General features: G+C 44.9%; 1 protein-coding gene across 3 annotated transcripts in view; it reads left to right on the top strand.

The window, feature by feature from the left end:
- The window catches only part of LOC131885846 (transcription factor AP-2-epsilon-like), a 30869-nt gene that overhangs the window by 2489 nt on the left and 5064 nt on the right, over window positions 1-23316 (top strand). For 2 of the 3 annotated variants that reach the window (XM_059234028.1, XM_059234026.1), the window contains exons 2-7: window positions 674-892; window positions 3429-3557; window positions 4144-4243; window positions 4566-4887; window positions 11296-11414; window positions 19195-19339. In XM_059234028.1, coding sequence (XP_059090011.1) covers window positions 674-892; window positions 3429-3557; window positions 4144-4243; window positions 4566-4887; window positions 11296-11414; window positions 19195-19339 — 1034 coding nt within the window. The remainder of the gene's footprint in view (window positions 1-673; window positions 893-3428; window positions 3558-4143; window positions 4244-4565; window positions 4888-11295; window positions 11415-19194; window positions 19340-23316) is intronic. The other variant, XM_059234027.1, reaches the window with a different exon arrangement.

The raw sequence follows: 23316 nt of genomic DNA, 5'->3' as shown, positions 1-23316 counted from the left end.
GGGGGGGAGGAAAGAAAGAAGGAGGAATGTTGCCGAACGAGCGAAAAATAGGAGAAGAGGAAGAACCACTAGAAGTAAAAATTCGTCAACGTTTGTATGTAAAGGGAGATAGAAAGACATGGGGAAACCAAATACGTTAGGGATGTACGAAGTTCTCGAAAATACTTGGTCTGCTACTTACTAATATGAATGAATATTTCCTTGATTTTGATCCCTTCCCTCTGGTGTTTTGTGGTAAAACCAAAAGATGAAAAGATTCGACAAACCTGGTTTAGCCAACAGAGAACTTGAGTACGATGTGCATATTAGGTTCTTAACATTTACCCGCATATTAAGGTCTCATAACTGAGCTTGAGAGAACCGAGAGCTGGACTGATGTAATGAGGTTGAGATAATTAAAAGAGAAGCCAGCAATTTGGTGCTCTCGAAATGTTGTCGCTTTATTTGCCATAATTAGGCTGCAGTACATTCCAATGTAATGAGTTCCTGGCTATGTTTCTTCAAGTCTGATAGTAATTACACTCGCAAGAATAATAGGAAAAATAGTAATAACGATGATAATAATGATAACAGCAGGGCGAGCAACGTCACTTTTGACAATAAGAATACTGAAACTAGAGAATCGTCTAAAAAGCCTCGGAACCAGAGCAGACCGACATTTAAAGATTTTCAGCATTTTCAGGATCGCGTGGGTCATGCGATAACGGCACCGGGATTTCCCCATGGGGGACATCGGACACCTGGATCAGATTTCCAGCCGCCCTACCTTCCTCCACATTTCCCGGGACAACAAGATGTGTTTGCTGCGGCTCAGAATTCACATCTGGCCGCAGCCGCAGCCGCCGATCCCTACAACGTGGCCAACCCGTTGCACAACTTTCAGACATCGCAGGTAACCGTACCGTAAATGGCTGGCTTAGGAGATACATATTTTGTAATCTGGATATGAATCGAAATCCTTTCTTTCGTCTGGGTTCTTTGTTGTCTTGATGTTTTGGGCTGCAGATGGGTCTCTCGGTTTTTTTCGGTTCCTTCCTCTTTCTTCCTCGTTCCATTACGCGATCAAAAAATGTTTTGGATGCCTTCAATATCAAAGCCGGGCTCTGCGAGGAGCTCAAAGAAGATGAGAATGCATTAAAGACGGATAATCCGCTCTTTTCTTTTTATAATGCGACAGCGACGAGTTTGTCAATCTCTTAGGGAATGATGAAGTTGTTGTTGTTGTTGCTGCTGTTGCTGTTGATGATGATGAGAATGATGATGAACAAAACCCATATTTGGAATCACGCCCTTCCTCAGGCTGTATTTTCCAACGTTGTTTCCACGCAGCATCTGTTTTTCTTCATATTGCCTCGATTCCACATTTGATGGCGTTGTGGTCTGATGGGAAACGCTCTAAATGTCACATGTCAAGCGTCCTGTTTGTTTCTTGTGTCTCTAATACAATTTCGGTTCTTCAGTTTTTTTGCACATTTGATGTCCAGTCTGTCCTTTGAAAGTGGATGAATGGATAGATAGATGAAGTTCCCATCTTGTCGTTTACAACGAAAACGACAAGCCCAATCTCCTTATCGGGTTCTGCTTTCCGCGTGTTCCTTGGCGCTGTCGTTGTCATCATTGTTGATGATGATGTTGATGTCCAGGCGAAATTCAATTTCCGCTCTCAAAATCAATTACAGTATGAAAGGGTTGGCCATCCCTGGGACAATCTCTTCCTTTTCTTTTTTAGAGGGAGAGCTTAGGGATCGTCAAAATCCACACAATCATTTGGGAACGAAAGTCCATTGGCTCTTGTTCAATATGGAAGGCAAAATCAAAGGGGAAAGAGAGAAAGAGAGGGGAAAGATCTGGAAGGCGGGCCACCAAAATTGCTCAGTCGGTTCATTTCATTCCTGTGGCAGATAAATACCTTGTCACTTCCGCACATACATCTCCCATCTCGTTAGCAGTTTGTTTTACATGGGTACCTTATTTGTACGTATGAGTGAGTACGAGTACAAGTATGTGTGTGTGTGTGTGCACATGTACATATGTATACGAGGTATTGATTGCACACGCGTCGCCCAGCAAACCCCCTATTTCCAGATTTATGACCCTAGAGATCCAAACATTCAAAGATTGAACAAGACCGCCTCAGAGCGAAGTGAGTGAGCGAACTACTCCTACCTATGATGATGAAGTGAATGGCGGTATTTTCCCTTGACTACTTAGGACTGGGGAAGGAAGAAAGAGCTGAACCTTGGGCATATTGACTCAACACTGACAGAATTACGGAAGATCCGTCCAGTTTTCCCGACTTTTGACAACGGCTATGCATGTACTATTCTCCGACTCCTCCTGGGTTGTTCAAATCAGTTGGTTCTTTTGGCAGTGCTCGTGAGATGTAACGAACACTAGTTGGCCCTCCAGAGTTCCAGAGTGCTATTATGATCATCTCGGTTGTGCATTGAATGGTGTTCTGAGTTGCTGAACGAAGCAATTGTTGGAAATTGAATTTGGCTCTGCATCTTGAGTAAATTCATGAGTGCCTGTTCGCTCACGTACGTATTTGTGTAAGCAGGAGTATGGACGGGTGCGAGAACACTACTCTATGAACATTCGTACTATGTACCTAGATGAAGCATTGTAGTAGTAATGGTAGTATAGCAGTCGACATTCAATTTCAACGTTGGGGGTTCTCTTCATTTTTCAATGGAGCATCTCTCCCCATCCATGTTCACCACGTATGACCTGCAAGCGAGGTATGAACATGAAGGCGATGACAATCTGGAATCAGCCCCAGTATTGAAGAAATTGGGTCCGGACCAAGAATTACGAGGTAGTTCCGTTTCCTAGCCAATGGTTGGATTTGGTTGGATTCGTTGATCGGGCATGACGAGATTCGATTAACTTTCAAGCACTATTTTGATGAGGACCGGCCTAAGTTATGATTCATAAATCGCGGTCAAGCCGGCCAATTGGCCATCATGACGAAATGGACTAGGGTGTGTCGGGGCGCTAGCCCGTTCAGGCCTGATGAAATTGCCTTTTGATCAATGATCTGTGTGGACCAAATGAAATTCGGTCTTAATTTGGGCAACTTCTTAAATGGATAGAAATCCTCGTTTTGAGAAGCCAACAAGGCCAGCCGCGAGAAATGAGACAGACAGCGATAATGTGCTGCATGTGCTGAGTTGGGTTGGGCAAGAAGAATTATCCTCCCTAAATGGAATTATCATTTGGTGGTTGGGGAAAGCTAAATGGTAGACGACCTATGACTAATGATCCCTGCAAAAGGAGCTAAAATTAGAAAATGGACCAAGACCACTCTGGCCATGTTTCGGATGAAATGAAACCAAACCTAACATAGTGTTCATGCACCAGACCCATTGTACTTCGATTCCAGCAGCCTTCTACATGGACTCTAATCTTTCCCATCTTTTGTACAGGCCAATATGCAACACAACTTTGCCTATGAGATGAGACGAGCAGAGGTGTATAGGCATCATCATAGCCTTTCCGAAGGTCAGAATGATCCGTTGGCCCTCCACAACTCATTGGCCAACGGTGATCAGCAGGTAAGACCAAAAACTTATCCCCCACGTGAGGGTCACGCATTCATATCCGTCGCCAAAACTTCAAAGATCCATGTGTTGGTGAGTGGAGCCAATTTCAAAAACACTCTTGCTGCAGTTTATTAGGCACTCTAATAGGTCATTTGAGATCAACGGGTCTTGCCAGCTCTTAACGAGTTCCGAGCAGGGCACACAATCTTTAAGTTCCATTTCTCAGTCTCCAACGAAACTTTAAGTCCAGTCTTTCGTTCGAGCAGTTCTACTGTTGGGTTGGGAGTTGGTTCTGAAATTCCCTACAATAAGTAGCCTGACGACTGGTCGGGGCCGAAAACGACCCATATATCAATGGAAGCCGTGTTCGTTCAAATGTACAATACTCCCGTTGACCATTATGTCATCCGTTCCATGGCCCCAAGTCAAATAATCCCTCGTCAAGTTTTCTTTACAAATCCCATGGGGAAAACCACTTTCCGTCCGCTCCGAGTTCGTCTCCGATTTCTGACATGTCAAGCGATCATTTGCTGAAAAGCCAAGCCAGTCAGTCACGTTTAATTTTCCCCCTCTTTCTTTTTCTTGTCTTTCCATTCAGGGATCAGAAGGCGAGGCAGTCGCCTTCAGTGCGGGCAGTATGGCTGCGGCCGCTGCGGCAGGCGTGGCTGATGTTCCGTTTCAAATCAAGAAAGAATTCGGTAAGTAAGTAGGGGGGAGTGCCAAAAAAAAAAGAATGCACTTGCCTCCTCTTGTTTGGGTTTCTCAGGCAAGAACAATAACGAAAAGAAGAGCCTCCTGCACTTGTTTCCTTCTCCCCGCTCACCCACCCACTGATCGATGATTTGACCCACATTCTTCGGACTTGACCGGTTTTTATGGCTATTCAAGAGTGGGGGGAATTTATTTCCGGAAATATTCATCACCACCCCAAATCCCCTGAAGCCTCGATGTCAAGTGTTTCAGTGATCACTTATTCCCATTTCTGTCGCCTCAATTTCGTCACTTGGACATATTTTACAGGCTTAAGAAGTCGAGCCAGTTCGGATCTTCATCATCCCCACCATCACCACCACCATCATCATCCGAGTCACGCCAACCACCCACATCATGGACAATCAAGCGGGTCCAAGGATTTGGGCGGCAACCATCCCTCGTCCGCCATGCTCTCATCTCACTCGCATCCCTTGGGACCGTTTCCCAGCGATGTGTTCTGCTCGGTCCCGGGACGATTATCTTTGCTGAGTTCCACTTCCAAATATAAAGTGACCATCTCCGAGGTTCAACGGCGGCTCTCGCCACCTGAATGTCTGAATGCATCTCTTCTGGGCGGAGTTTTACGGCGGTAAGAGTCAGGCTTAGTTAAAGATAAGCGACTGTAGTGCGTATTTGGATTTGTTTTCGTTGACAATTCAGCTTGATTAACGTGATTCTCATGAATAGGGCGGATCTGATTCCGATGTTTCGGAGGCTTGAGTGTTTGGCTGTGTGCTGTGTACGTATGATGTGGTGGGTGTTCATTACACTTATTTAGTTGGCATTCAAAGCCAACGAGCACAGCTCTGCTTTCCAACTTGACATGAACTGTCAGAAAAATGTCACCCCAGATTGAAACACTCGATCCAGTCGGGCCAAACAGGCCAAACAGGCCAAACAGGCCAAACAGGAAGCCGGAAAAAGACATCACAGGGTGAACTTGTCTAGAATAGAAAAACCTACCAAAGACAAAATGGGTGTATGGTTGGTTATCTAAGAAATGTGCCGATTAGTCATCCTTGATTCTCGCTCAGTCCCCGGGCGCAGACTGTAGTTACAATCGGATGGTCTTTTCGGAATATGTTCTACGCGCTTGTATATATATGTGTATATATACTCTGTGGAGACTGTAGATGAGTGAGTGATCGAAAACTGTGCGTGCACTGTATGCCATACCATTGTGTTGATTACAATAGGCGAGCAATCTTGGCTAATCCCTTGTTTTGACTCTAATCTTTTGGCAGCTCATGGCAGACTAATTCAGTGCCTCCCTAAGCTCGTGTTTATTAACTCTATGCATCTGGCATTACCCTCAACATCCGCATCAATACTAACTACGTACTGCTATTACTACTACCACCACCTACTGTAAATCAAGATCTCAATTCCCCATATTAGGAGGCTCTACACTCTCACCTCGAACCAAGGAACTCAATCTAGTCACCTTTCAACTACACTCAGATTATTTATCAAGCTGCAAGAAGAGTTCAACGTTATCGAACATAATACCAATATGAACATATCCCTTTGAGCCAAATGACTAGCCAATAATCCACTCATTCAAGTTGATCCACATAAGATGTTGCACGTTTCGGTTTTGGCCATATGATATCCATCCTTGGTTGAGCCCCCTTCACGATCAACTGAAGACAACTGCCTTTATACTATAGTCAAATATTGAGTTTCCCTCCTCTTTGCCTGTCTTTATTAATTCCTCCGCAAACATGACCCCTACTTCCGCTACTTCTGTCCTCGACAACGACTACAAACACGTAGAGGAAAGTAATACTGAGGATGTTGACCAGAAAATATCCGTATTGGATCAAGTCGAAAGGAACCACGCACAATATGTACATACGAGTGAGTAGTGAGTAGTGAGTACTCCACTTGTAAGTCTCATCTGGTTCATGACTAGTCATCAAGATTCTCTTTGGATGATTCTCGAGGGTAGATATGGTATTTAATAAACAGACGGGAATGGGTAATCCGGGGTAAGAGAACTGGCTTTCGTCCCAGACTAGGAGCATGCACACTTGGCCTCGTCTCATACTGTGATTATCAAACAATTTTTCCATTGTTTGCTTTCTGTCAGTTCGGACCACTCTCAACGACCATAGTTGGTCTCCCTTTCACATGGGTTCCATCCTTCGATTTATGTATAGAATGACGGGCCAAGGCCCCCAATCGGAGAGCTCCTATGCTCACACACTGGTAGAGGTCTTCATTCAATCTGACAGCTCCGTGAGATTGAACTCCCAATGATGTTGGAACAAATGATCCATCTGTCTCGTCTCGTTCTCTTTTTGGGAGGGTGGTTTGCATCATCAGCGATTCTGAACTCTCCTCTTAAAAAGCGGAACCTCGCCCGTTCACGAGGCTTGCTGAGTCGCCAAAACCCATTTAAATGTGAAGTGTGAGAGACTGGATGTTATCAGTCCATTCTTCATATTTCACTCAAGAACCCGGAAAATGCGTCAATTCATCTTATTTTGTACCCAAGTTGCCAACGCCCGTTCCAACGGAACAGCTTCGTGAACATGTGGAAACAGGGGGCAAACTTACTACAGTACAATGAACACAATGGGGGGAAACCATTTCAGCTAATATTCTAACGATCGTTCCAATTGACACACTGGTTTTTGCATTCCAAACGAATGGCCCCACGGGAGAGTGAGAGTGTGTGGTCCAACCACCCGCTCGGCTTGGACGGATGTTCAATGAGTGGTGTGAAAATTACGGGTCATGCGACACTTCATAACAAACTTGTCGCCAGCATGTGGTCTAACAATGGCATAATATACAGAGCAGTACACAGCAACTACACGCATACTACAGTGGAGGACGAGAGACACCAACCACTAAAGCCAACCAGGGCCACAATGTGGAACTGGTGATGGGCTGGGATGAAGGAGAAAAAATGGGGAACTGTCCCGTTCAAGGGTGTGTATGAGTCAGTGTGAGTCAATCTGTTTCTAGGATTCGACGAAATGCGAATGGAAAAACCATTACGAGCCTAATTATCACAATGGTCGACCACAATGAGCTGCGAAGCCCATCATTTTTTCCCCCGGTCCTTTTGGATCGACTCACGGACTGACTGACTGACTGACTGGGTGAATAGTTGTTAGTTGGTTACTTGGTTGTTGGTGGTTGAGCACCGACAATGGGGAAAGGCCACCACTCACTGGGCTGATGTCGTATCATTAAGTTTTAACACTCAATGGAAAAATGCAATTATTGCAAAATAATCATTAGCTTCTTTTGAGGTTAGTGGCATAATTAAATCATTATCACTCCAAGGGACTTTAATGAACATTCGGCCCAACCAAACCACCGAAGGCATCGTGATTCCTGCGGAATAATGCGCCCGCCGCATAAAGTATGGCATTCCTTTACTTTGCTAGCTAGGTGGTAGTAGTAACTTCATGATGGCGCTGATTATTATTACTCGTATTGTGCGGTGGACATAATCTAACTTCTCCTACCTAAAGGCATCATGTCATATTTCTGATGGTTCCCCACCACCCACTGTACCAAGCGAAGACTCTGTACTACTACTTCTACTACTGCTATTACTACGTGCGTCCTCCTTTTTCCATTTGATGGTTTGATGGTTTCCGCCCCCTTTCTCTCTTTCACCTTGTGTCTTTTTCTCCCCCGTTCGTTCGTCCGTTCGTTCTTTCGTTCTGTTCACTCGCTACATGGTGCATGCCGTGTGCCTTAATAGAGAAAATGAACTTGGACGTACGTAATTATCGTACTTGCTGTAATTGTGCATTCAGCTCAACCTTTTGATGACCAAAGAGTTGATTCTCTCTATTCACGGCGAAAATTGGTGTCCAGCCTCAAGGTACAAAATCCAAAGTATGAAAAAGTTCCCTGTCTTGCAAACAAAATCCTCCGCATTGACACAAACCAACACATCGAGTTAACCAAGCTGAAAAAAGCCTCGGATGGGATGGTTTTTCAGGTTCAACCATTCCAAAAGCTAACCATACCATCTTGGCGGAGAGCTGCGAGCAATTTATCGTCCCTTTTGGCCTATGATTTATGCAAGGAGATATGAAGACACAATTCGATCATTACAAACCCTTTTTTTCTCAATCCCGTGACAAAGATATTTGATCCAGGTTTTAGTATCACCTTTCAAATCAATTCGCAAAATCCAACTAAAGCGGGGGGGGGAATACGTTTCATGTGGTCGTGGCTGGATCTTCAAAGTTTGGTCATACAGCTAAAGTGCGCCAAGACAAGGGCAACAACCACGATGGTTATTCTAATGATGATGATTGTTATTGTTTGCTTGAGCATTCAACCCAACGCGAATAAAACCCACCAAGGAAAGGCTCTTGCCATGATCACTGGCTGGCTCGTCTACAAGTCTGACTTTCGTGGTTTTTTGCTTACCAATAAGAGCTCACCAGAGATGGTTGAGTGGTCGAGGGTAAGTTCGTTCGTATTCCAATATTCCACCGTTCTGACACGTCTTGATGGATGATTTTTCTTGCGGTGATGCAAGTAGGGTCATCCAGGCCAACCAGACCTCGAACAAAAAGAAGAGCCATCACCATCATCATCATTATCGTCGTCATCATCATCATCAAGCGAACCAACAACAAACAACCAATGTTTTACTGGCCCAACTTTTCTAACCATTGTCCAATTCCGATCCGTCTGATTGAAATAGGACGAGCCTCTTCCTCACACATCACCAACCAGATCGCCAAAAAAGGGCCCCCCGAGAAAAAGTGGAAATTTATCCTCGTTTTATGGTAATCCGCTGATGAGCGTTTCCCGCCTGCCACAAGAAATAGCCATCCAAGGCAAATTCATGACTGATATAAATATATAGATTTGGGCTTCATCTTCGCCTCTCTTTGAAATGCTGGCCGAGTATTGGGTGTTCAGTGTTCAGCTAAGTCTGGGCGAGAATGACCCATGCTCCATATTGCACCGTCATTTTCCGAATCTACGAGATAGCCACACAACCACCATCCTCCCAACCACCACCCAACCGCTAATCCTGGGTCGGGGAAAAAAGCCATAAAGATTCTCAAGAGGGGATCGTTCAGCGGCGATGTTCGGTGAGATACTCCGTCAACAGACACCCTACAATTAAGACCTATTGGGCAGTTTAACTCTCAAGAAAAATCCTCGTCCGTCCTTCAGCCTTCAACACCGTCCGACCAGACATGACACGTCCAACACCTCCAATATTCGAGGATCATCCACATACGTGCATATCTACAATGTCTTGGGTCATTTGGTGCATTTGGTACTTCCTCCCCTTCCCCCAAAATGGACAGATTTTGAGCTCGTCTTTGGACTTATCCTCCTTCTGTGGTCCGAACAAAGGACGTGAATGTCAAGCCGGGTGGTGAATTGAAGCCCAGATCATGATTTGGGTCCAAGATTAGTTTTATGTCCCTCAAATGATCTGTTTGGAAAGGATACACGAGGTACTAAAGCCACAGAGGAGAGTCGATGGATGTCATGATTCATGACGGTTTTGTAGGTCCCCTTCATAACCATCTTCTTGGCATCATCCCTCCTGGCACGAATCTGCAAAGAGAGCCTACAACTTCTTCTCTCTTTCTTTTTGCCAATCGTATAATTAATCTCTCCGTTTTGTCCGTTTTTTTCTCTCTCCCTCCCTTCGTTCCTGCTCATGACTCCCGAGGTTTCCAAGGCGTGAAGTGAGATTTTTATCCAAGTTTGAGACGCTCACATGTCATGTCGTAAACTCCCAATTAGACCCTTTTGAATAATTTGGGATGAAGAGAGGAGACAACTCCTTGATTCTCACACATCCAGCCAACACTTTGACATCACATCTCCGGCCGCCAAAACTCGGTGTAATGAAGTCATTAAGCTGTGCTTCTTACTCGGTCGCGATGCTTGGGGAAAAGCGAAACTGGAAAATTACAGTACTGGACATACTGTGCAATGTTACACGTTCGAGTACATACTATATATTGATTCCTATACTCTGTTGTGTTGTCTTAGCGGTTGGTGTGACCTCAAAGCGATGGATGCTTTGTTCCTGTGTTGCATCTCGAGATGAACTAGATGAAATATTGTGATTACATCGGCCTGTAATGGTCACTCTTTACAGCTTCATTGTCTTTATTAATTACTTACATTTGGACTTCACATTTTCCACTGATTAAGCTCTCCCACAGAGAGTGAAATGAGTGTCTCGAACCTGACAACACTGGACAAAATGACTGTAGATTCATGTTGCTGAAAGTGGTGGAATCTTATTCAACTGGTGGAACAACAAAATGTCATGGTTAAATGAGAGATTAAACGAAAGCCGTTCATGATTTGCTTGATCATTTTTGAACAATAATAAGAACAGATGAGCTACATTTGGACAGTGTCTTCTTCTGAAAAGGGAGAAAAAAAAGAAAAAGTAGCCAGCAATGAGGCTCGATTTTTTTCCCTCCTCGTCCCCCTCCTCCCCCCCCNCATGCAAACACGGTCAGGAACGTAGGTTGCTTTGTAGTCCCTGTTATCTCTTGATCTTCCAAGCCGTCTATTGCTTCTTCAGTCCGACAAACTATAATTTAGATCTCTAGCTCTGCATTATCTTGCCGAGTAAGGGAGAGTACCTCCAAAACCACGACACAATGGTGTCCTTCAAGGCGTCCGTCTAGTCAAGCATGATTGGGCATCATTTTCTACTGATTGGGTGCCTTTTTTCGATCATATGTATATATATATCAAGCTGGCCTGGCTAGAAATCCAGATCGAGATTCCCACCCCGCTCACTTCTTATCTTGTCTGGCTAATTTTGAGTTCATTTGGGAAATCGTTCGTCTGATATCCCACACCAAACAGAATCACCAACCACTCGCTCTGGCGTTGAACGTGGAGCGTTGTCAAGTGTCAAAAAGGAGGCAAAACTCGTGGTTAAGATCCAATTTGCGACTCCCCGACTGAATGGATGAGTTCCTGTGGATGTTTAATAATCGCCTCTGGTTTCGCATTTCAGGGCCAAATCGAAGAATGGTGGGCGAATGCTGCGTGAGAAATTGGACAAGATTGGCATGACTCTTCCGGCGGGACGACGAAAGGCCGCCAATGTCACCTTGTTAACCGCATTGGTGGAAGGTAAGAAAGCTGCAAGAGTCATGACAAGCCAAGACGCTGAGCTGAGCAAATTCATGCCTTCCGTCGTCACATTTATGATCCCTTTGGCCGATTGGACTGGCTTGGATTTTTATTTGGGATTGAACGTATGAAGGCGGAAATTGTCGATACAGCGGTTGTTGGTTGGCTCTCTGGGAGTTTCTCGGTTTTCGCACCGTGAGTTTTCTCATATCACTTTCAACAGTCATGCATCATACAACAAATTGAGGCGGAAACGATTCTTTTGAAGCATTACACACTCAAGGAACGCCGTCCGTCCGTCTGTGATAGTGCACACTGCACACACGCGGTGCTCACAGTACATAGATGAAGTAGCTGGATAGATCCTCAAACCACCACACTGCTCTAAAACGAATTGTAGCAGAACCTCTCGCTCATGTTGTGGCGATGGGGCGAGGCCGGTAAATTTCCCAGGATTTCCAATCTGCACAATTTGTTTTTCCACACTGGGACAACTTGTCTTTCCGCTTTGGGTCTGATTGCTCCTACATAGACGACTTTGGTGCTGAGATATGTTTGCTCGAGGTTTTTAGCACTGAGTTTGTGTCGGTTTTTCCTGGCCAACAACTCTAGTTCCGTGTTGATCGTTTTTCATAAAACGCTCTCAAGGACACACTTAAAGAAAATACAAACTATTCAGGAACTACCTAATCTACATATAAGACGATAGTTTAGCGTTGACATACAATTTTCCTAGATGATGTTTCTTGTGACCATTGCCGGCAATTGTCCGGGCTTGGGTAGTTCTTTTTCCTAGTGCATTTGCCACGGTTCCCATCATCATTGGAGTGAAAATAGGCCTCAATTTGGTAGCGTGGGAATCAACTTGAGAGATGGCTTGGCGTTTGGCACGAGCCAAATGCTTTTACTCATACACATTGCTTGGTGTCGTATAGAAGAAGTAGAAGAAGAAGGAGGAGGAGGACGAGGAGGAAGAAAAGTGTGTATTGCTTCAGTTCGTCACCACTTCAATTGCCAAACCTCTTTATGTCTTCCTTCCTTTCCGTCGCTCTTTTCTTTCTTTCGCCATAATACATACGTACATGGCTACTCTTTCTTCCGCGCTTTTCAGCTCCACCTCATAAACAAAAGACACGCAGGTTCTCAAGATCGTTCAGAATTAAAGAAACATATTAAACGACCACTGCTAGCAGTACCACACACGAGTCTATCTTTGCCATAGACAAACGACCGGTTGCCGTGGTGAAGTAAACCACAAACTTGACTGCCTTTTTTGGCCGCATGGTCAGATTCATTCTTAGATTCTGAGCCAACCACGTGACATGCGGCGTTCGCGCATGGTAAAACTCCGGAATCGTTATTGCTATTTAGTGGCCTGATCATGTGAACGCCTCGGTGGCACACGTGCTTGAACGTGATATCTACTCGCCACCGCAAGCTCACACATTTGCCCAATTCCTAAAAAAGAGCTTTTCAAATTGATGAGTAGTAGTACTACTATGATGTAGTTGTCGCTCCACTTTCTCCCGGTCGCTTTCTGGTCGTCATCAGGAAATGGCCTCGCCTTTTTCACAAGAACCTCTTCCTCCTTAAGCCAGCACCGCTTTTCTATTGCACTGTACGCGTACGTATGTACATAGTACAGTCATACCATGGCGGCCAAGTCACGTTGAACAAATGACCCGAGATTGGATCTGCTTGGCCACTCTTTAAGATCTCAAGCTGGAGATACAACTCAATAGACTTTTGATCTGGGCCAAGCGGAAAAAGGGCTAACGATTGCACTTGTCGCACCGGATTCCGCATTTGATCGGGACTTAAACGTCAGGGCCAACATCAAGACCTGTCATTCGATTTTCACAGTTACCACGGGTATTATCTTTACACAAATTATCTCCCCCCCACCCCCCCAACCCCCACCCAAATCATTCTGTAATACTGTGCCTAGTCCTAGTACGGCTGAGTTGGCTGAGAGGGCTCTCTTCATCGATCAGGTCAGATATCTTAGGTTCATATATGTACGTTCGTACTGTATTGCTTGAGACTCTATTGGCGGGCTGCTCTATTGTGGGCTCATCAGTGGTTGATGGTTGATGGTTGATCTCTCTCAGGGTGTCGTCGGCGTCGTCGTCGGCTCAAGTTGCTTCGATTTGAAATCAAAGACCCGATCAGAAGTGGCTTCCCCTTTTATCGGCGAGTTTGATCGGGTTGTTCCAAATGATGAGTCGGCACAAAAATATCGAAGCCTCATTGTCGTGGTTTGCACCCAAAGAAGCCTCCTGAGAATAGAATTCCGACTCGTCGGTTGAACCATTAATTACTTCCAATCACACCACGAATCCCCGAACGTTCGATGCCATCCAAGTTCCTGGTTGAAAAGCAGGAAAAGCACAAAAGGCACAATACTTTGTACGTACATACGTACATTGTACCATGTATCCAACTTGTTTCTGACTTGCAATGACGAACCCTGAAGACGATGGAATTGAGCTCCGGGAGTCAAGTTAAAAAGTTGCAAAAAAAGTGAACAGTTTGACGTGCACGAGATCACTGAGCATCAACGAGTAGGTCAGAAAGTGTCGGCACAATTGTGCTGAATCAACATTTATAAACCAGGTCTTTGCACAACCGTTCAAGTGATAATTTACTCGAGCTGGCGGTGGCAAAAATATTTCTTTTGAAACGGGAATGGCTGAAAAATTTGGCACGCGTTTCGGCTTCTTGAATGAAGAAGCATCATGCGATTCCCATCTAATTCTTCAGCTCCCGCCTCCTTCTCCTCCTCTTTCTCTTTTTGCTTTTCATCCATCTCCCTTCCCACTTGCTTGTGCTATGAATCGGTCTTTTTCGCATTTTTGGGCACGAATTCCAAAAGTGAGGCCAGCCCCAAAATGAGTTATGCGAGAATAAATAAAGCAACCTCAAAGGATCGCCTCAAAGGAGGAAGAGATAAACATTCCTCGCCAAGATCGGTGGAGGACCTCGCCAATCACCATTTGCTAAAACCACGAGAAAAAATTGCCCTGTTTCTATGTACTTGCTTGTTATCAAGTCGTAACAATGGCGGGACTTTTGAATGTGCCAGTAATAAGATGGAACGAGAGTTTGGATCATTTTTCTGCTCGTATGTACTGTTTGAACAACCGAGCTTAAGCCTAGTGTGTGAGCGAGTAGGATGATGGGTTTGAAGGCGAAATGTCTTCTTCTATGTTTCGTTCTAGCATTTATGATGAACTGCAGTGATAAGTTGGTGGCTTTTGCTTCATTCAGAAGCATCAGAAATAGCCGTGGGGGATTTTTCTTTCTCTCTCTCTCTCTCTCCCTCTATCTCTAGGAGAGAACTCTACACCACTGCATACGAACGAAGACAAGCCAGAGAATTAGAAGACGCGAGGCTCGAGCATGAAAAATTCAGCACGAATGCTTTTGAGTAGCTAACGCAGCAACAACAACAACAACGACAGCAGCAGTAACAACGGCAACGACGACGTATGAGAAATAAGTAGGATTCAGCAAATAGAGAATGAGAGAAATGGTAAATGGAAATATCAGACTTCAAGCACTCAGTAATAACACTGTTTGGAACCCAGGTCAATAGAACGAGCAAGTGAGGAGAAAGGTTCTGTTTCGTTGATTTTGGTCTTTCATCTTCTTGAACTCAAAGATTTCATAATACACCAGATTAGTGATAGGAATTAGAAAAAGCTGCATAATGAAAGGCACCCCATCTCCGTCCTTCCTAAGATTTGGTGAACCACCAAGGAAAGAAACTTTCAAGCTAATCTTCTCAAGGGAAATTTATTCCTCCGCCGGATCTTTCACATAAGTGACATATTTTTTAAGCCTTTTGGACGCCAACTGCCGTTTTGCTTGCCATAGTGAACAAATTGGCGAAATGGACCATGGCAAAAAAAAGATAGATCAATCGACCGTTTCAAGAGTGAATTCAACATTTGCGCTCAAAAGCAAGTCAATACTTAGTCATTCTGAAATTCACATTAAAGCTCAGAACTGTTCTTTTCTTCACCTTCATTCTATTCTTCAGTTGTCCGTTTCATAAGAGAGAGGCTCATCGAAATCATTTTAAGACTTAAAATCGGTCAAATAGTCCATAAACATGAAAATTCCTTTCGTCAAGCATCAACTATTTGTTGAAATAATGAGTGTTTGTAGGGTCATTATGTTTTTAACGTCCCTTATTAGCGTGCCTGCAGATCGGATACCTCGGACAAAAAACCAAAAGGTGCAAGTATGTTCCCTTGAAGAACTCCCAATTGTGCTCACATTTTGGGGATCTGACATTGTCAAATGACGCAAAATGAAACACTCAGTTTGATACATACATTCAATCGACAAAGTTCGGCTGATCGAGCAAGAAAGAGACTCGTTTGTATGCTGCTGGAACCGAGATTTTCAAATTCAACAACAAATGACCCCTGAGGCAAATCAGTCAAATGAAATATACGTATACGACGAGTATGACTGGTCCGTACGTAAGCATCACCGGCTTGAATCCGTGGAGTGGAGATACTAGGAGTACCATTGTGGTTGGTGGTGGTGATGGAGATGGTAGAAAGAGAAGAAGAAGAAGAAGAAATGGTTTTCGAAGCAACAGTGGAGAGGGTCTACGAGGAAGGCACGGCCGAGAACACCGAGAGTTTAGCTGTTGAAGCTTAGCCCTTGGTTCGTTCTGGCTGTCGCTATGAGTGTATGAGCTGCAAGACCATGAATGTGGTAATAATGATGAGGCTTTTGAATGCGGCTTTAATGGTTAGAGGCTCACAACTACTAGGAGCATCACCTCTACTACGAGTGCTACCACTACCACTACTACTCTCATGAACGTCTTCTTCCCAGTCCCAATTGGTGAGCGATGAGCATCGCCAGTGAATCTTTCCATCAACCTTTCGAGATCTCGAATCGACTTTGACATTGAGAACTGAGCTTGGTCGTTGGTCTCCATTCTATGTAGTTTATGTACGTAGCATCTAAAACCCACCATCAAGGAGAAGGCACACATCCATTTGGATATAGTAATTCTATCCCATTCGTGCCTGATGTCGGAGCATGCTGGGTTATTGAGGTGATTATTTACAGGCCAAGAGCCCGGCTTGGAGCTTTCAACATATTTTTCCTGGCATGAAAATTAAATAGCCACCACACGCCTCTTTTGAGTACATAATTCTAGGAAAATTGCACATGTAGTAGGCGTACATTTTTGTCTACAAAACGACGAGGAAGCCCCAACTCCACATTTTGATGACTGCACACACCCATACACCCATATTCGTTGGGTCTCGAACCAACCAACCTGATTACCTGATTAAAGCCAAAGGATTTGGAATTAAAAGCAGGGTTGCCAATTGTCGATGATTACAACAGTGATGATGACCATCATCATCATCATTATTATCATCATCTGGTTCTCTACAATGCATTGTACATGCTCATCCCCCACCATCGACAACTTGAAAGCCGCCCTTTCAAATTGATTGGGACCATTTGTCAAGAATTGCTTTTATTATGGTTACTCATTGATCACTTTTTTAGTGGGCGATTGAAAGTGGCAGATCAAGAGACGGATCCGCCTCGCATGACATTACTCATTATTCAAAAATCCCTTTGAACTCGGGATGGAAATGGATTTCACTCATCTGGGATCCATCCATTCTTTTTCTTGAAGAGAATGCCAATGCTACAATGTACCGTATGTAGTAGATTCCGAGGGCTTTATCGTCGAGATCAAAAGATAATTAAATGTACATACACTGTTTTGCGTCCGTTGAAAAAATCAATCCCTTGGGAAAATGTTTATTGTTAATTTTGTTTTTAGCTTTTTTGGTCTTCCACTCTGTCTAATTCACCCCTAAATGTTCATGACATCTCGTGAAGATCTAGCTTAAGATTGACGAAATAGAAAGAGCTATTCCCTCTCCGAAAAGGAGCAATTAATAATCCTAATGGAAACAAACTGGGGTTCTTGATCCTCAATTCATTCTTTGCCATTTTGATTGTTCAAAAAGAGAGTTAGCGAGTGTTGGAGAAAGGTAGAAAAACTATCTACATCGGCGGATGAACAACAGTTACATGATAATCCCTTAAGATTCGTCAGAATTCCATGATGTTCAAGCAGAGGAGAAGAAGAGAGGCAGCATTCCAATCAACTGATTGATTTGCAGATTCACCATGATGAAAACATCATCATCTGAGTGAAAGAATAATCTGTAGCGACAAGAGCCAAGTCATGTAAGAAAACGCAGGGTGTCCAAAATGTGTGACACCCTGCGGAGACAACACGGCAAGAGACCGTGTGTCTGGCTCAGGGTTGCCGAACGAATCAGTCGATGAACGGGCCAACCGACGGTGTCTCCCTTCATAATCTCGTTCTTTTCGAAGTAACTTGTCAAGGGGTCGGCGGGGGAAATCCTACTTTTCCTCAGGCTTTATCGAGTCGTCTTCAACCTTGGGCAAATTTTATTTAAAAAGGCCTAGGGGAAAGCCCTTCAGGGACAACTGTTGACTGCTGCGGTTGTTGTTCCGACGGTTTGTCGTGGATGAGTCTGCTGCCATTGCGTGCCTGCTCGCTCGTCTGTCTGTCTGGATGGATGCAACAGCACTGCAACTATCTTAAAGGTCATCCGCACTCGGCTCATGAACTAACTTGGGCTCGAACCCCTCACCTTGCCTTTGGGCAGACCTGAGGGGAACCCAGTTTCTCTGTGTGCTACTCTCTCCCTCTTTCTGCTCGTTTGTGCCTCTGAATGGACGAAAAGACCACCCATTCCATCCCCCCCCCCTCCTCTTCCCTCTCATGTGACGATACCATACCTTACCGGAGGCCTAGAGCATTGCCACCTTCAGAGCGACGAGGATGGTGAGTGTGGCCTGGAGACAAGTTTCGACTGCACTTTTTGAGTTTTTATTCGCTGCTCGTTCCTGCTCTTCTTGCTCTTCTTGCTCGTCCTAGCGAAAAGTCAAGAGGATTCCCTATTTCCTCAAGGCTAGGAAATGGTATAAGGTCTGGTGAACATCAGCCCAAGAATGCCCTCTGTCTGTATTGTGGATTGGTGTGCATGCTGACTGGTGTGCATCCTCCATACCACATACCACCACTCAACCCACCAACGTTTTGTTGACGTAGACGACGAAAGTAGGGAAGAATTGCCTTAAGAGTTCCCTAGAGCCAATGATGGCTTAAAGGTATACGTACGTAGTACGTATAACACACACATCATACCATACACTCATGTGCAACGGACGCATGAGCATTCTCTGGGTTGCGATATCCGACGTACAGATTTCAAGACCAGGCCGGGCAAGACAAAAGTTGTGGTTTTTGCATTCATCAATACTCTCTTGATCATCACCATTTTTAGGTACTATGGGTTGCGACGTTATAAAGCCGTCTGTACGGTATAAGTGATTACGATGGACATGGGTGTTTTCGAGGCTGGACTTGAAGACGAGAGCTGTTCTTCAATTGTGTGGGGCGCGTTTTCTGGCAGTTGTCTGCAAATTTGTTGGTTTGTTTTCCGCCATATGTTGTTTGATGATGAATTGGTCGTCGATTGGCGTGTTTGGCTGGCCCCCGAAACCAACGCATGAAAGGAATGAACATTCCCAAATCCAATCAGGCAAACGACCCCCAATCCCCTCCAATTCCTCACCAAAATCGATAGTAGTGGTACTAGAATGTTTTTAAGACCATTTCCCGTCCAGACCTGTGGAAAGAGAGAAGACGAAGTGTGTTCATCTTATTTCTCCCGTTCTGTGTTTGCAGGTGAGGCCATCCATTTGGCCCGAGATTTCGGCTACACATGTGAGACCGAGTTTCCAGCCCGACAAGTGGCTGAATACTTGTGTCGACAACATGCCACTGATCCCAGCGAGCTCTATCGAAGAAAAGAACTCATTCTGGCCACCAGGTGAGAACCCTAATGAAAGATTTTGTCTCCACCGAGTCCGACGGGCTTGGGACGAATTCCACATATTTTCCGTAACACACCCAGCGAGAGCTCACAGCACTGTACCTACGACGTGCACGTAGCCAGCAAGTGTCGAACTTTGATCTTCATCCACATGACATTCGTCCTACCGAACATGAGAGGCCACCAAAAGGAATCATCGGGCTCATGGCGAGCTCCCATGTATGCATGCATGCACTTGGACTGCCTCTGTATGTACTACGTATACTATCCGTCCACACACCATGAACCCACTACTGAGCGTATTAATCTGTAACGGCCGATTCTCGAGTCTCCATCCAAATTTCATCGGTAGCCTTCTCTATGTAATAGTCCGAATTGAGCACGACATGCTACAATAGCATCGAAAGGAACGTGAGTGTCGCCATCGGTTTTGAGTGTGGATATGCATGTACATTTTGGGTTGGTTATAGGTCAAAGCCATCAGGCTCAGATTTGATGAGATGTCATGTTTGGTTATTATACGATGAAGGGTTTCGTGGGAGAGCTCTCGGCCGACCAATTTTAAAATGCCACCCAGATTGTGCGTCAAAGCATTAACAACCCAGCCTTTTTTGCGCTCGCCCCCCCCCCTCACCTCTCTTACCTCCCCAAAGCGGGTATTGTGGGTCCGAGCCCAACGACAAGCTCCATTTATTAGCGGACATGAATGAAATCTTTGAGTCGCTTATGATTCCGACCATTTCATATTTCACGGTTGCCACGAATTGCCATTGATCTCCGGGCTTCTGGCCATTAACCCAGTCTGCACAGAGAACCAGCCGGCTAGCCGGACCCATCCCGCCCCATTGGCGAGTGGTTCTCTCCACAATTTTGTTCTTCTCCTTCCTCTCCATCATCGTCTTGGGTGCCTGACAGTGATGTGATATGGCTGAGTAGTTGGTCGAGAAGCCTCTCACATGGATGGGATGGAGGATGCCGTGACCGGCATCATTTATTATCGTGTTTACAGACCCGACACTTGAAGGAATTACATCATTTGGACGACAACCGACGAGAGGAACTGGGCAATTTTCTTGGAGACGAAACTCGAAGCTTAACAATGACATCAAATCCACCAAACGACCGACCAACCGACCAACCGACCGACTGGCTAACTATTGGACTCTCTGACTGACTGACTGACTGACTGGCTTGATTGTCTCCTTGTGCCATGAGCTTCCTGACTGACTGACTTAGAGGTCGGAGCTCCCTTTAGGGGTGCATCCGTCTAGGCATATCCAGCAAGTTCAGAATGTGGTACAATGATCATATCTAGCATACTTCAATTCACACGTTTTGAGGTCGTGAAAATAGCTCCTCCACATTCTGATGGTCGTCTGACTAATGTTCGGGTGGTAATTATTGGTCGGGTCTCCCATGCCAAATGGTCATCTCCTGTGAAGCAGCCTTTGTCCTGGTCGACGATAACTTGATGTTTGGGTTTGGATTGGAAGCAATACATACGATCTGGCTTGGTTCATACTGTACTTGGAGCCAGTTCAACCATGGGATGGATGATTAGGACACACAGGTGACTATTATTCCATCGGAAAGCTCGTTGGGCGGGATTGGAATGACATGACAAGCCAGCTCCTCGGAAATGTTGGAAAACCTCATGTCATAATGACCCATGCAACCAGCAGAGGCACCACATCATCCTCAACTTGTCTTCTGGTTAGGGTTTCCTGCAATTTTCTCAACCATCATGGTTGACTTCTTGGGTACTGAGGTTCTTAGTTCCGTTAGGGTATGTGGCCTTAGAAGACAAGACTTGCTTGTACGTACGTAAATTGGAACCCACACTACTATTTAAAGACGCTCTATTCCCATGGCTGATCCAGTGACTGTCTGCTTATCATTAATGAATGATTAATTATTTGCGTAAAGGAGTGAGACACACACAGAGAGCTCCTCAAATTGGACATGTAAAAACTCTGGAAATCTGAACAGATTCCCAGGCTTGGAAGCACCGAATCCACTAATTATATGTTGCACAAAGCGTCATTCATTTTCCGGATAAAACACAATTACTGGAGCATGATTGATTTTTCCTTTCATTACATAAGAAGTTCACAAATTTCTTGGGAAACATTGTTGTCAGCTTGGTTTTTTTTAAGAAGATCTCAGCCAATTCCGAAGAGGGATTCATGGATCTTCATATTGGAGGTTAATCCCTAGAAAATACCGAAAATACTTACCTTACGGGCAAATATGCTTTTGTACAATTGATCAACATAATTGTTGTACCGTTGTTTGGTCGTATTGTCGAATAATCAATCGCGGAAGCTGGATGCTCGAATTGAATTCTGGAATCCCTTCATCCATCTCTTGTGAGAATAATTACATCTTAAAATTGGTCACTAGAGAGTTTAAGCCAGACTCTCTGGGAAAGTCTTCGGTCCGCAACCAATTTTTGTTTTGTTTTTCTCCTGCTTGTCAAGTCAAGCCTCTTCTTGTGGATCGTTTTTTCCCTCTCCTGGCGGGATTGAACGAAAGAATCATTGGCTGCAGTCCAGAACATACCTACCCGGGTTGTCGTTGCTGTTGTTGTTGTTGTCGCCGTCGTTGTTGTTGTTGTGGCTCTTTCCGCCCCAACGCTCAATATGAGCCATGAGATTTTACTTTGAAGTGCGGAGACATCGTATTTCCGCATGTAAGCAATCCATACACGTGTTGATGGTTTCCACGCCATATACGAGCACAGTTGTGTTCCTTTGTACGACGTGCTACTCTTAAGTCTGGTGAGCAATATCACCTCAACGACCACGAGATCCGCCCAACTGTGGTTGTGGTTTCGTACCACTGCATTTGGTTTGCTCTTCTCGCAATGAAGTCTTCTTGAACCCTGGGAACCACGGAGAGCCCTGAGAAAAAACCGACTTGAGTGGAAATAGCCACTCCTAAATTGGATCAATCGCCATCTCATCGACAGATTTTGGACAACCACACCAACGTGTACTATGTACTATGTCCACGGAAGTGCAGGATGACAAAATGTAGACTCACATGTTCATTGTGCAGTATGTACGTACATTTACAAACGGATTATGTACATAAAAACACTTGGCTGTCAGCCGGCAACGAGGAGAATAATCAGTGCGTTGCTCCGTAGTCAGAGTGAGACGATAATTTGTGATTCTCGCCTTTGTTCGTTGGTGCTCGTAAATTTTTGTCACATTCCCAAGCGGGTTCACAAAGGAAACGAAGAAAAGAAGGCATTGGGTGAAATTGGCAATTTCTCCTGTCGTTAGCTCTATCTATCTATCCATCCATCTATCCATCCATCCGTCCATCTGGCTGCTAGTCCACCTAACCTAGACCCTGTTGTGTCTTCATTTCGTTTCTCAAAAGCCCATTTCCAATACTCAGTCAGTCAGCCAGGTCAAGTCATATTGTTCCTGGGATGGGTGAGAGAGGACTTGAAGACTGGACCACTGTCTTTTGCTTTGGCCGCCTGATCCCGTCACGGAATATGATCACTGCTTCGATTTGAGTATCCCGTCACATCATTCGATTTAAAAGTGGTTCATCGGCCGAAAAAAGCAGCCGATATGATATTGTGTCCTTCTCCAGAGTCTGAGTCGGCCCCTGGAGTTGGACATCCCACTGTTTCTAGTGATATGTCACCTAGGGTGAGGGGATTGTCATTGGACAACAACTCACAGGGTGAGGCGAACAACCTGTTCCGAACTGGGTGACTTGGTCATTCCCGGGCTTGGGCCACCAATTTCATGTCTTGGAAACCAATGGAAACCAATGGCTCCCACCAACCCACTCCAACTTGCTCACTTGACACCTAATCCAAGGGATTTTTAGTTGGTCGAGTGAGAACGGGAAAAAGAAAGCGAGAACCCCGCGGTTTTAGTGGGTTTACCTAGATTTTCCGCAGTTTTGGTACATGTTGTGAACTTGTACGAGAAATGGAACGATCCTGC

Source organism: Tigriopus californicus, chromosome 8, assembly GCF_007210705.1.
Source record: "Tigriopus californicus strain San Diego chromosome 8, Tcal_SD_v2.1, whole genome shotgun sequence".
NCBI lineage: Eukaryota > Metazoa > Arthropoda > Copepoda > Harpacticoida > Harpacticidae > Tigriopus > Tigriopus californicus.
This window is presented reverse-complemented; position numbering and strand designations above follow the sequence as displayed.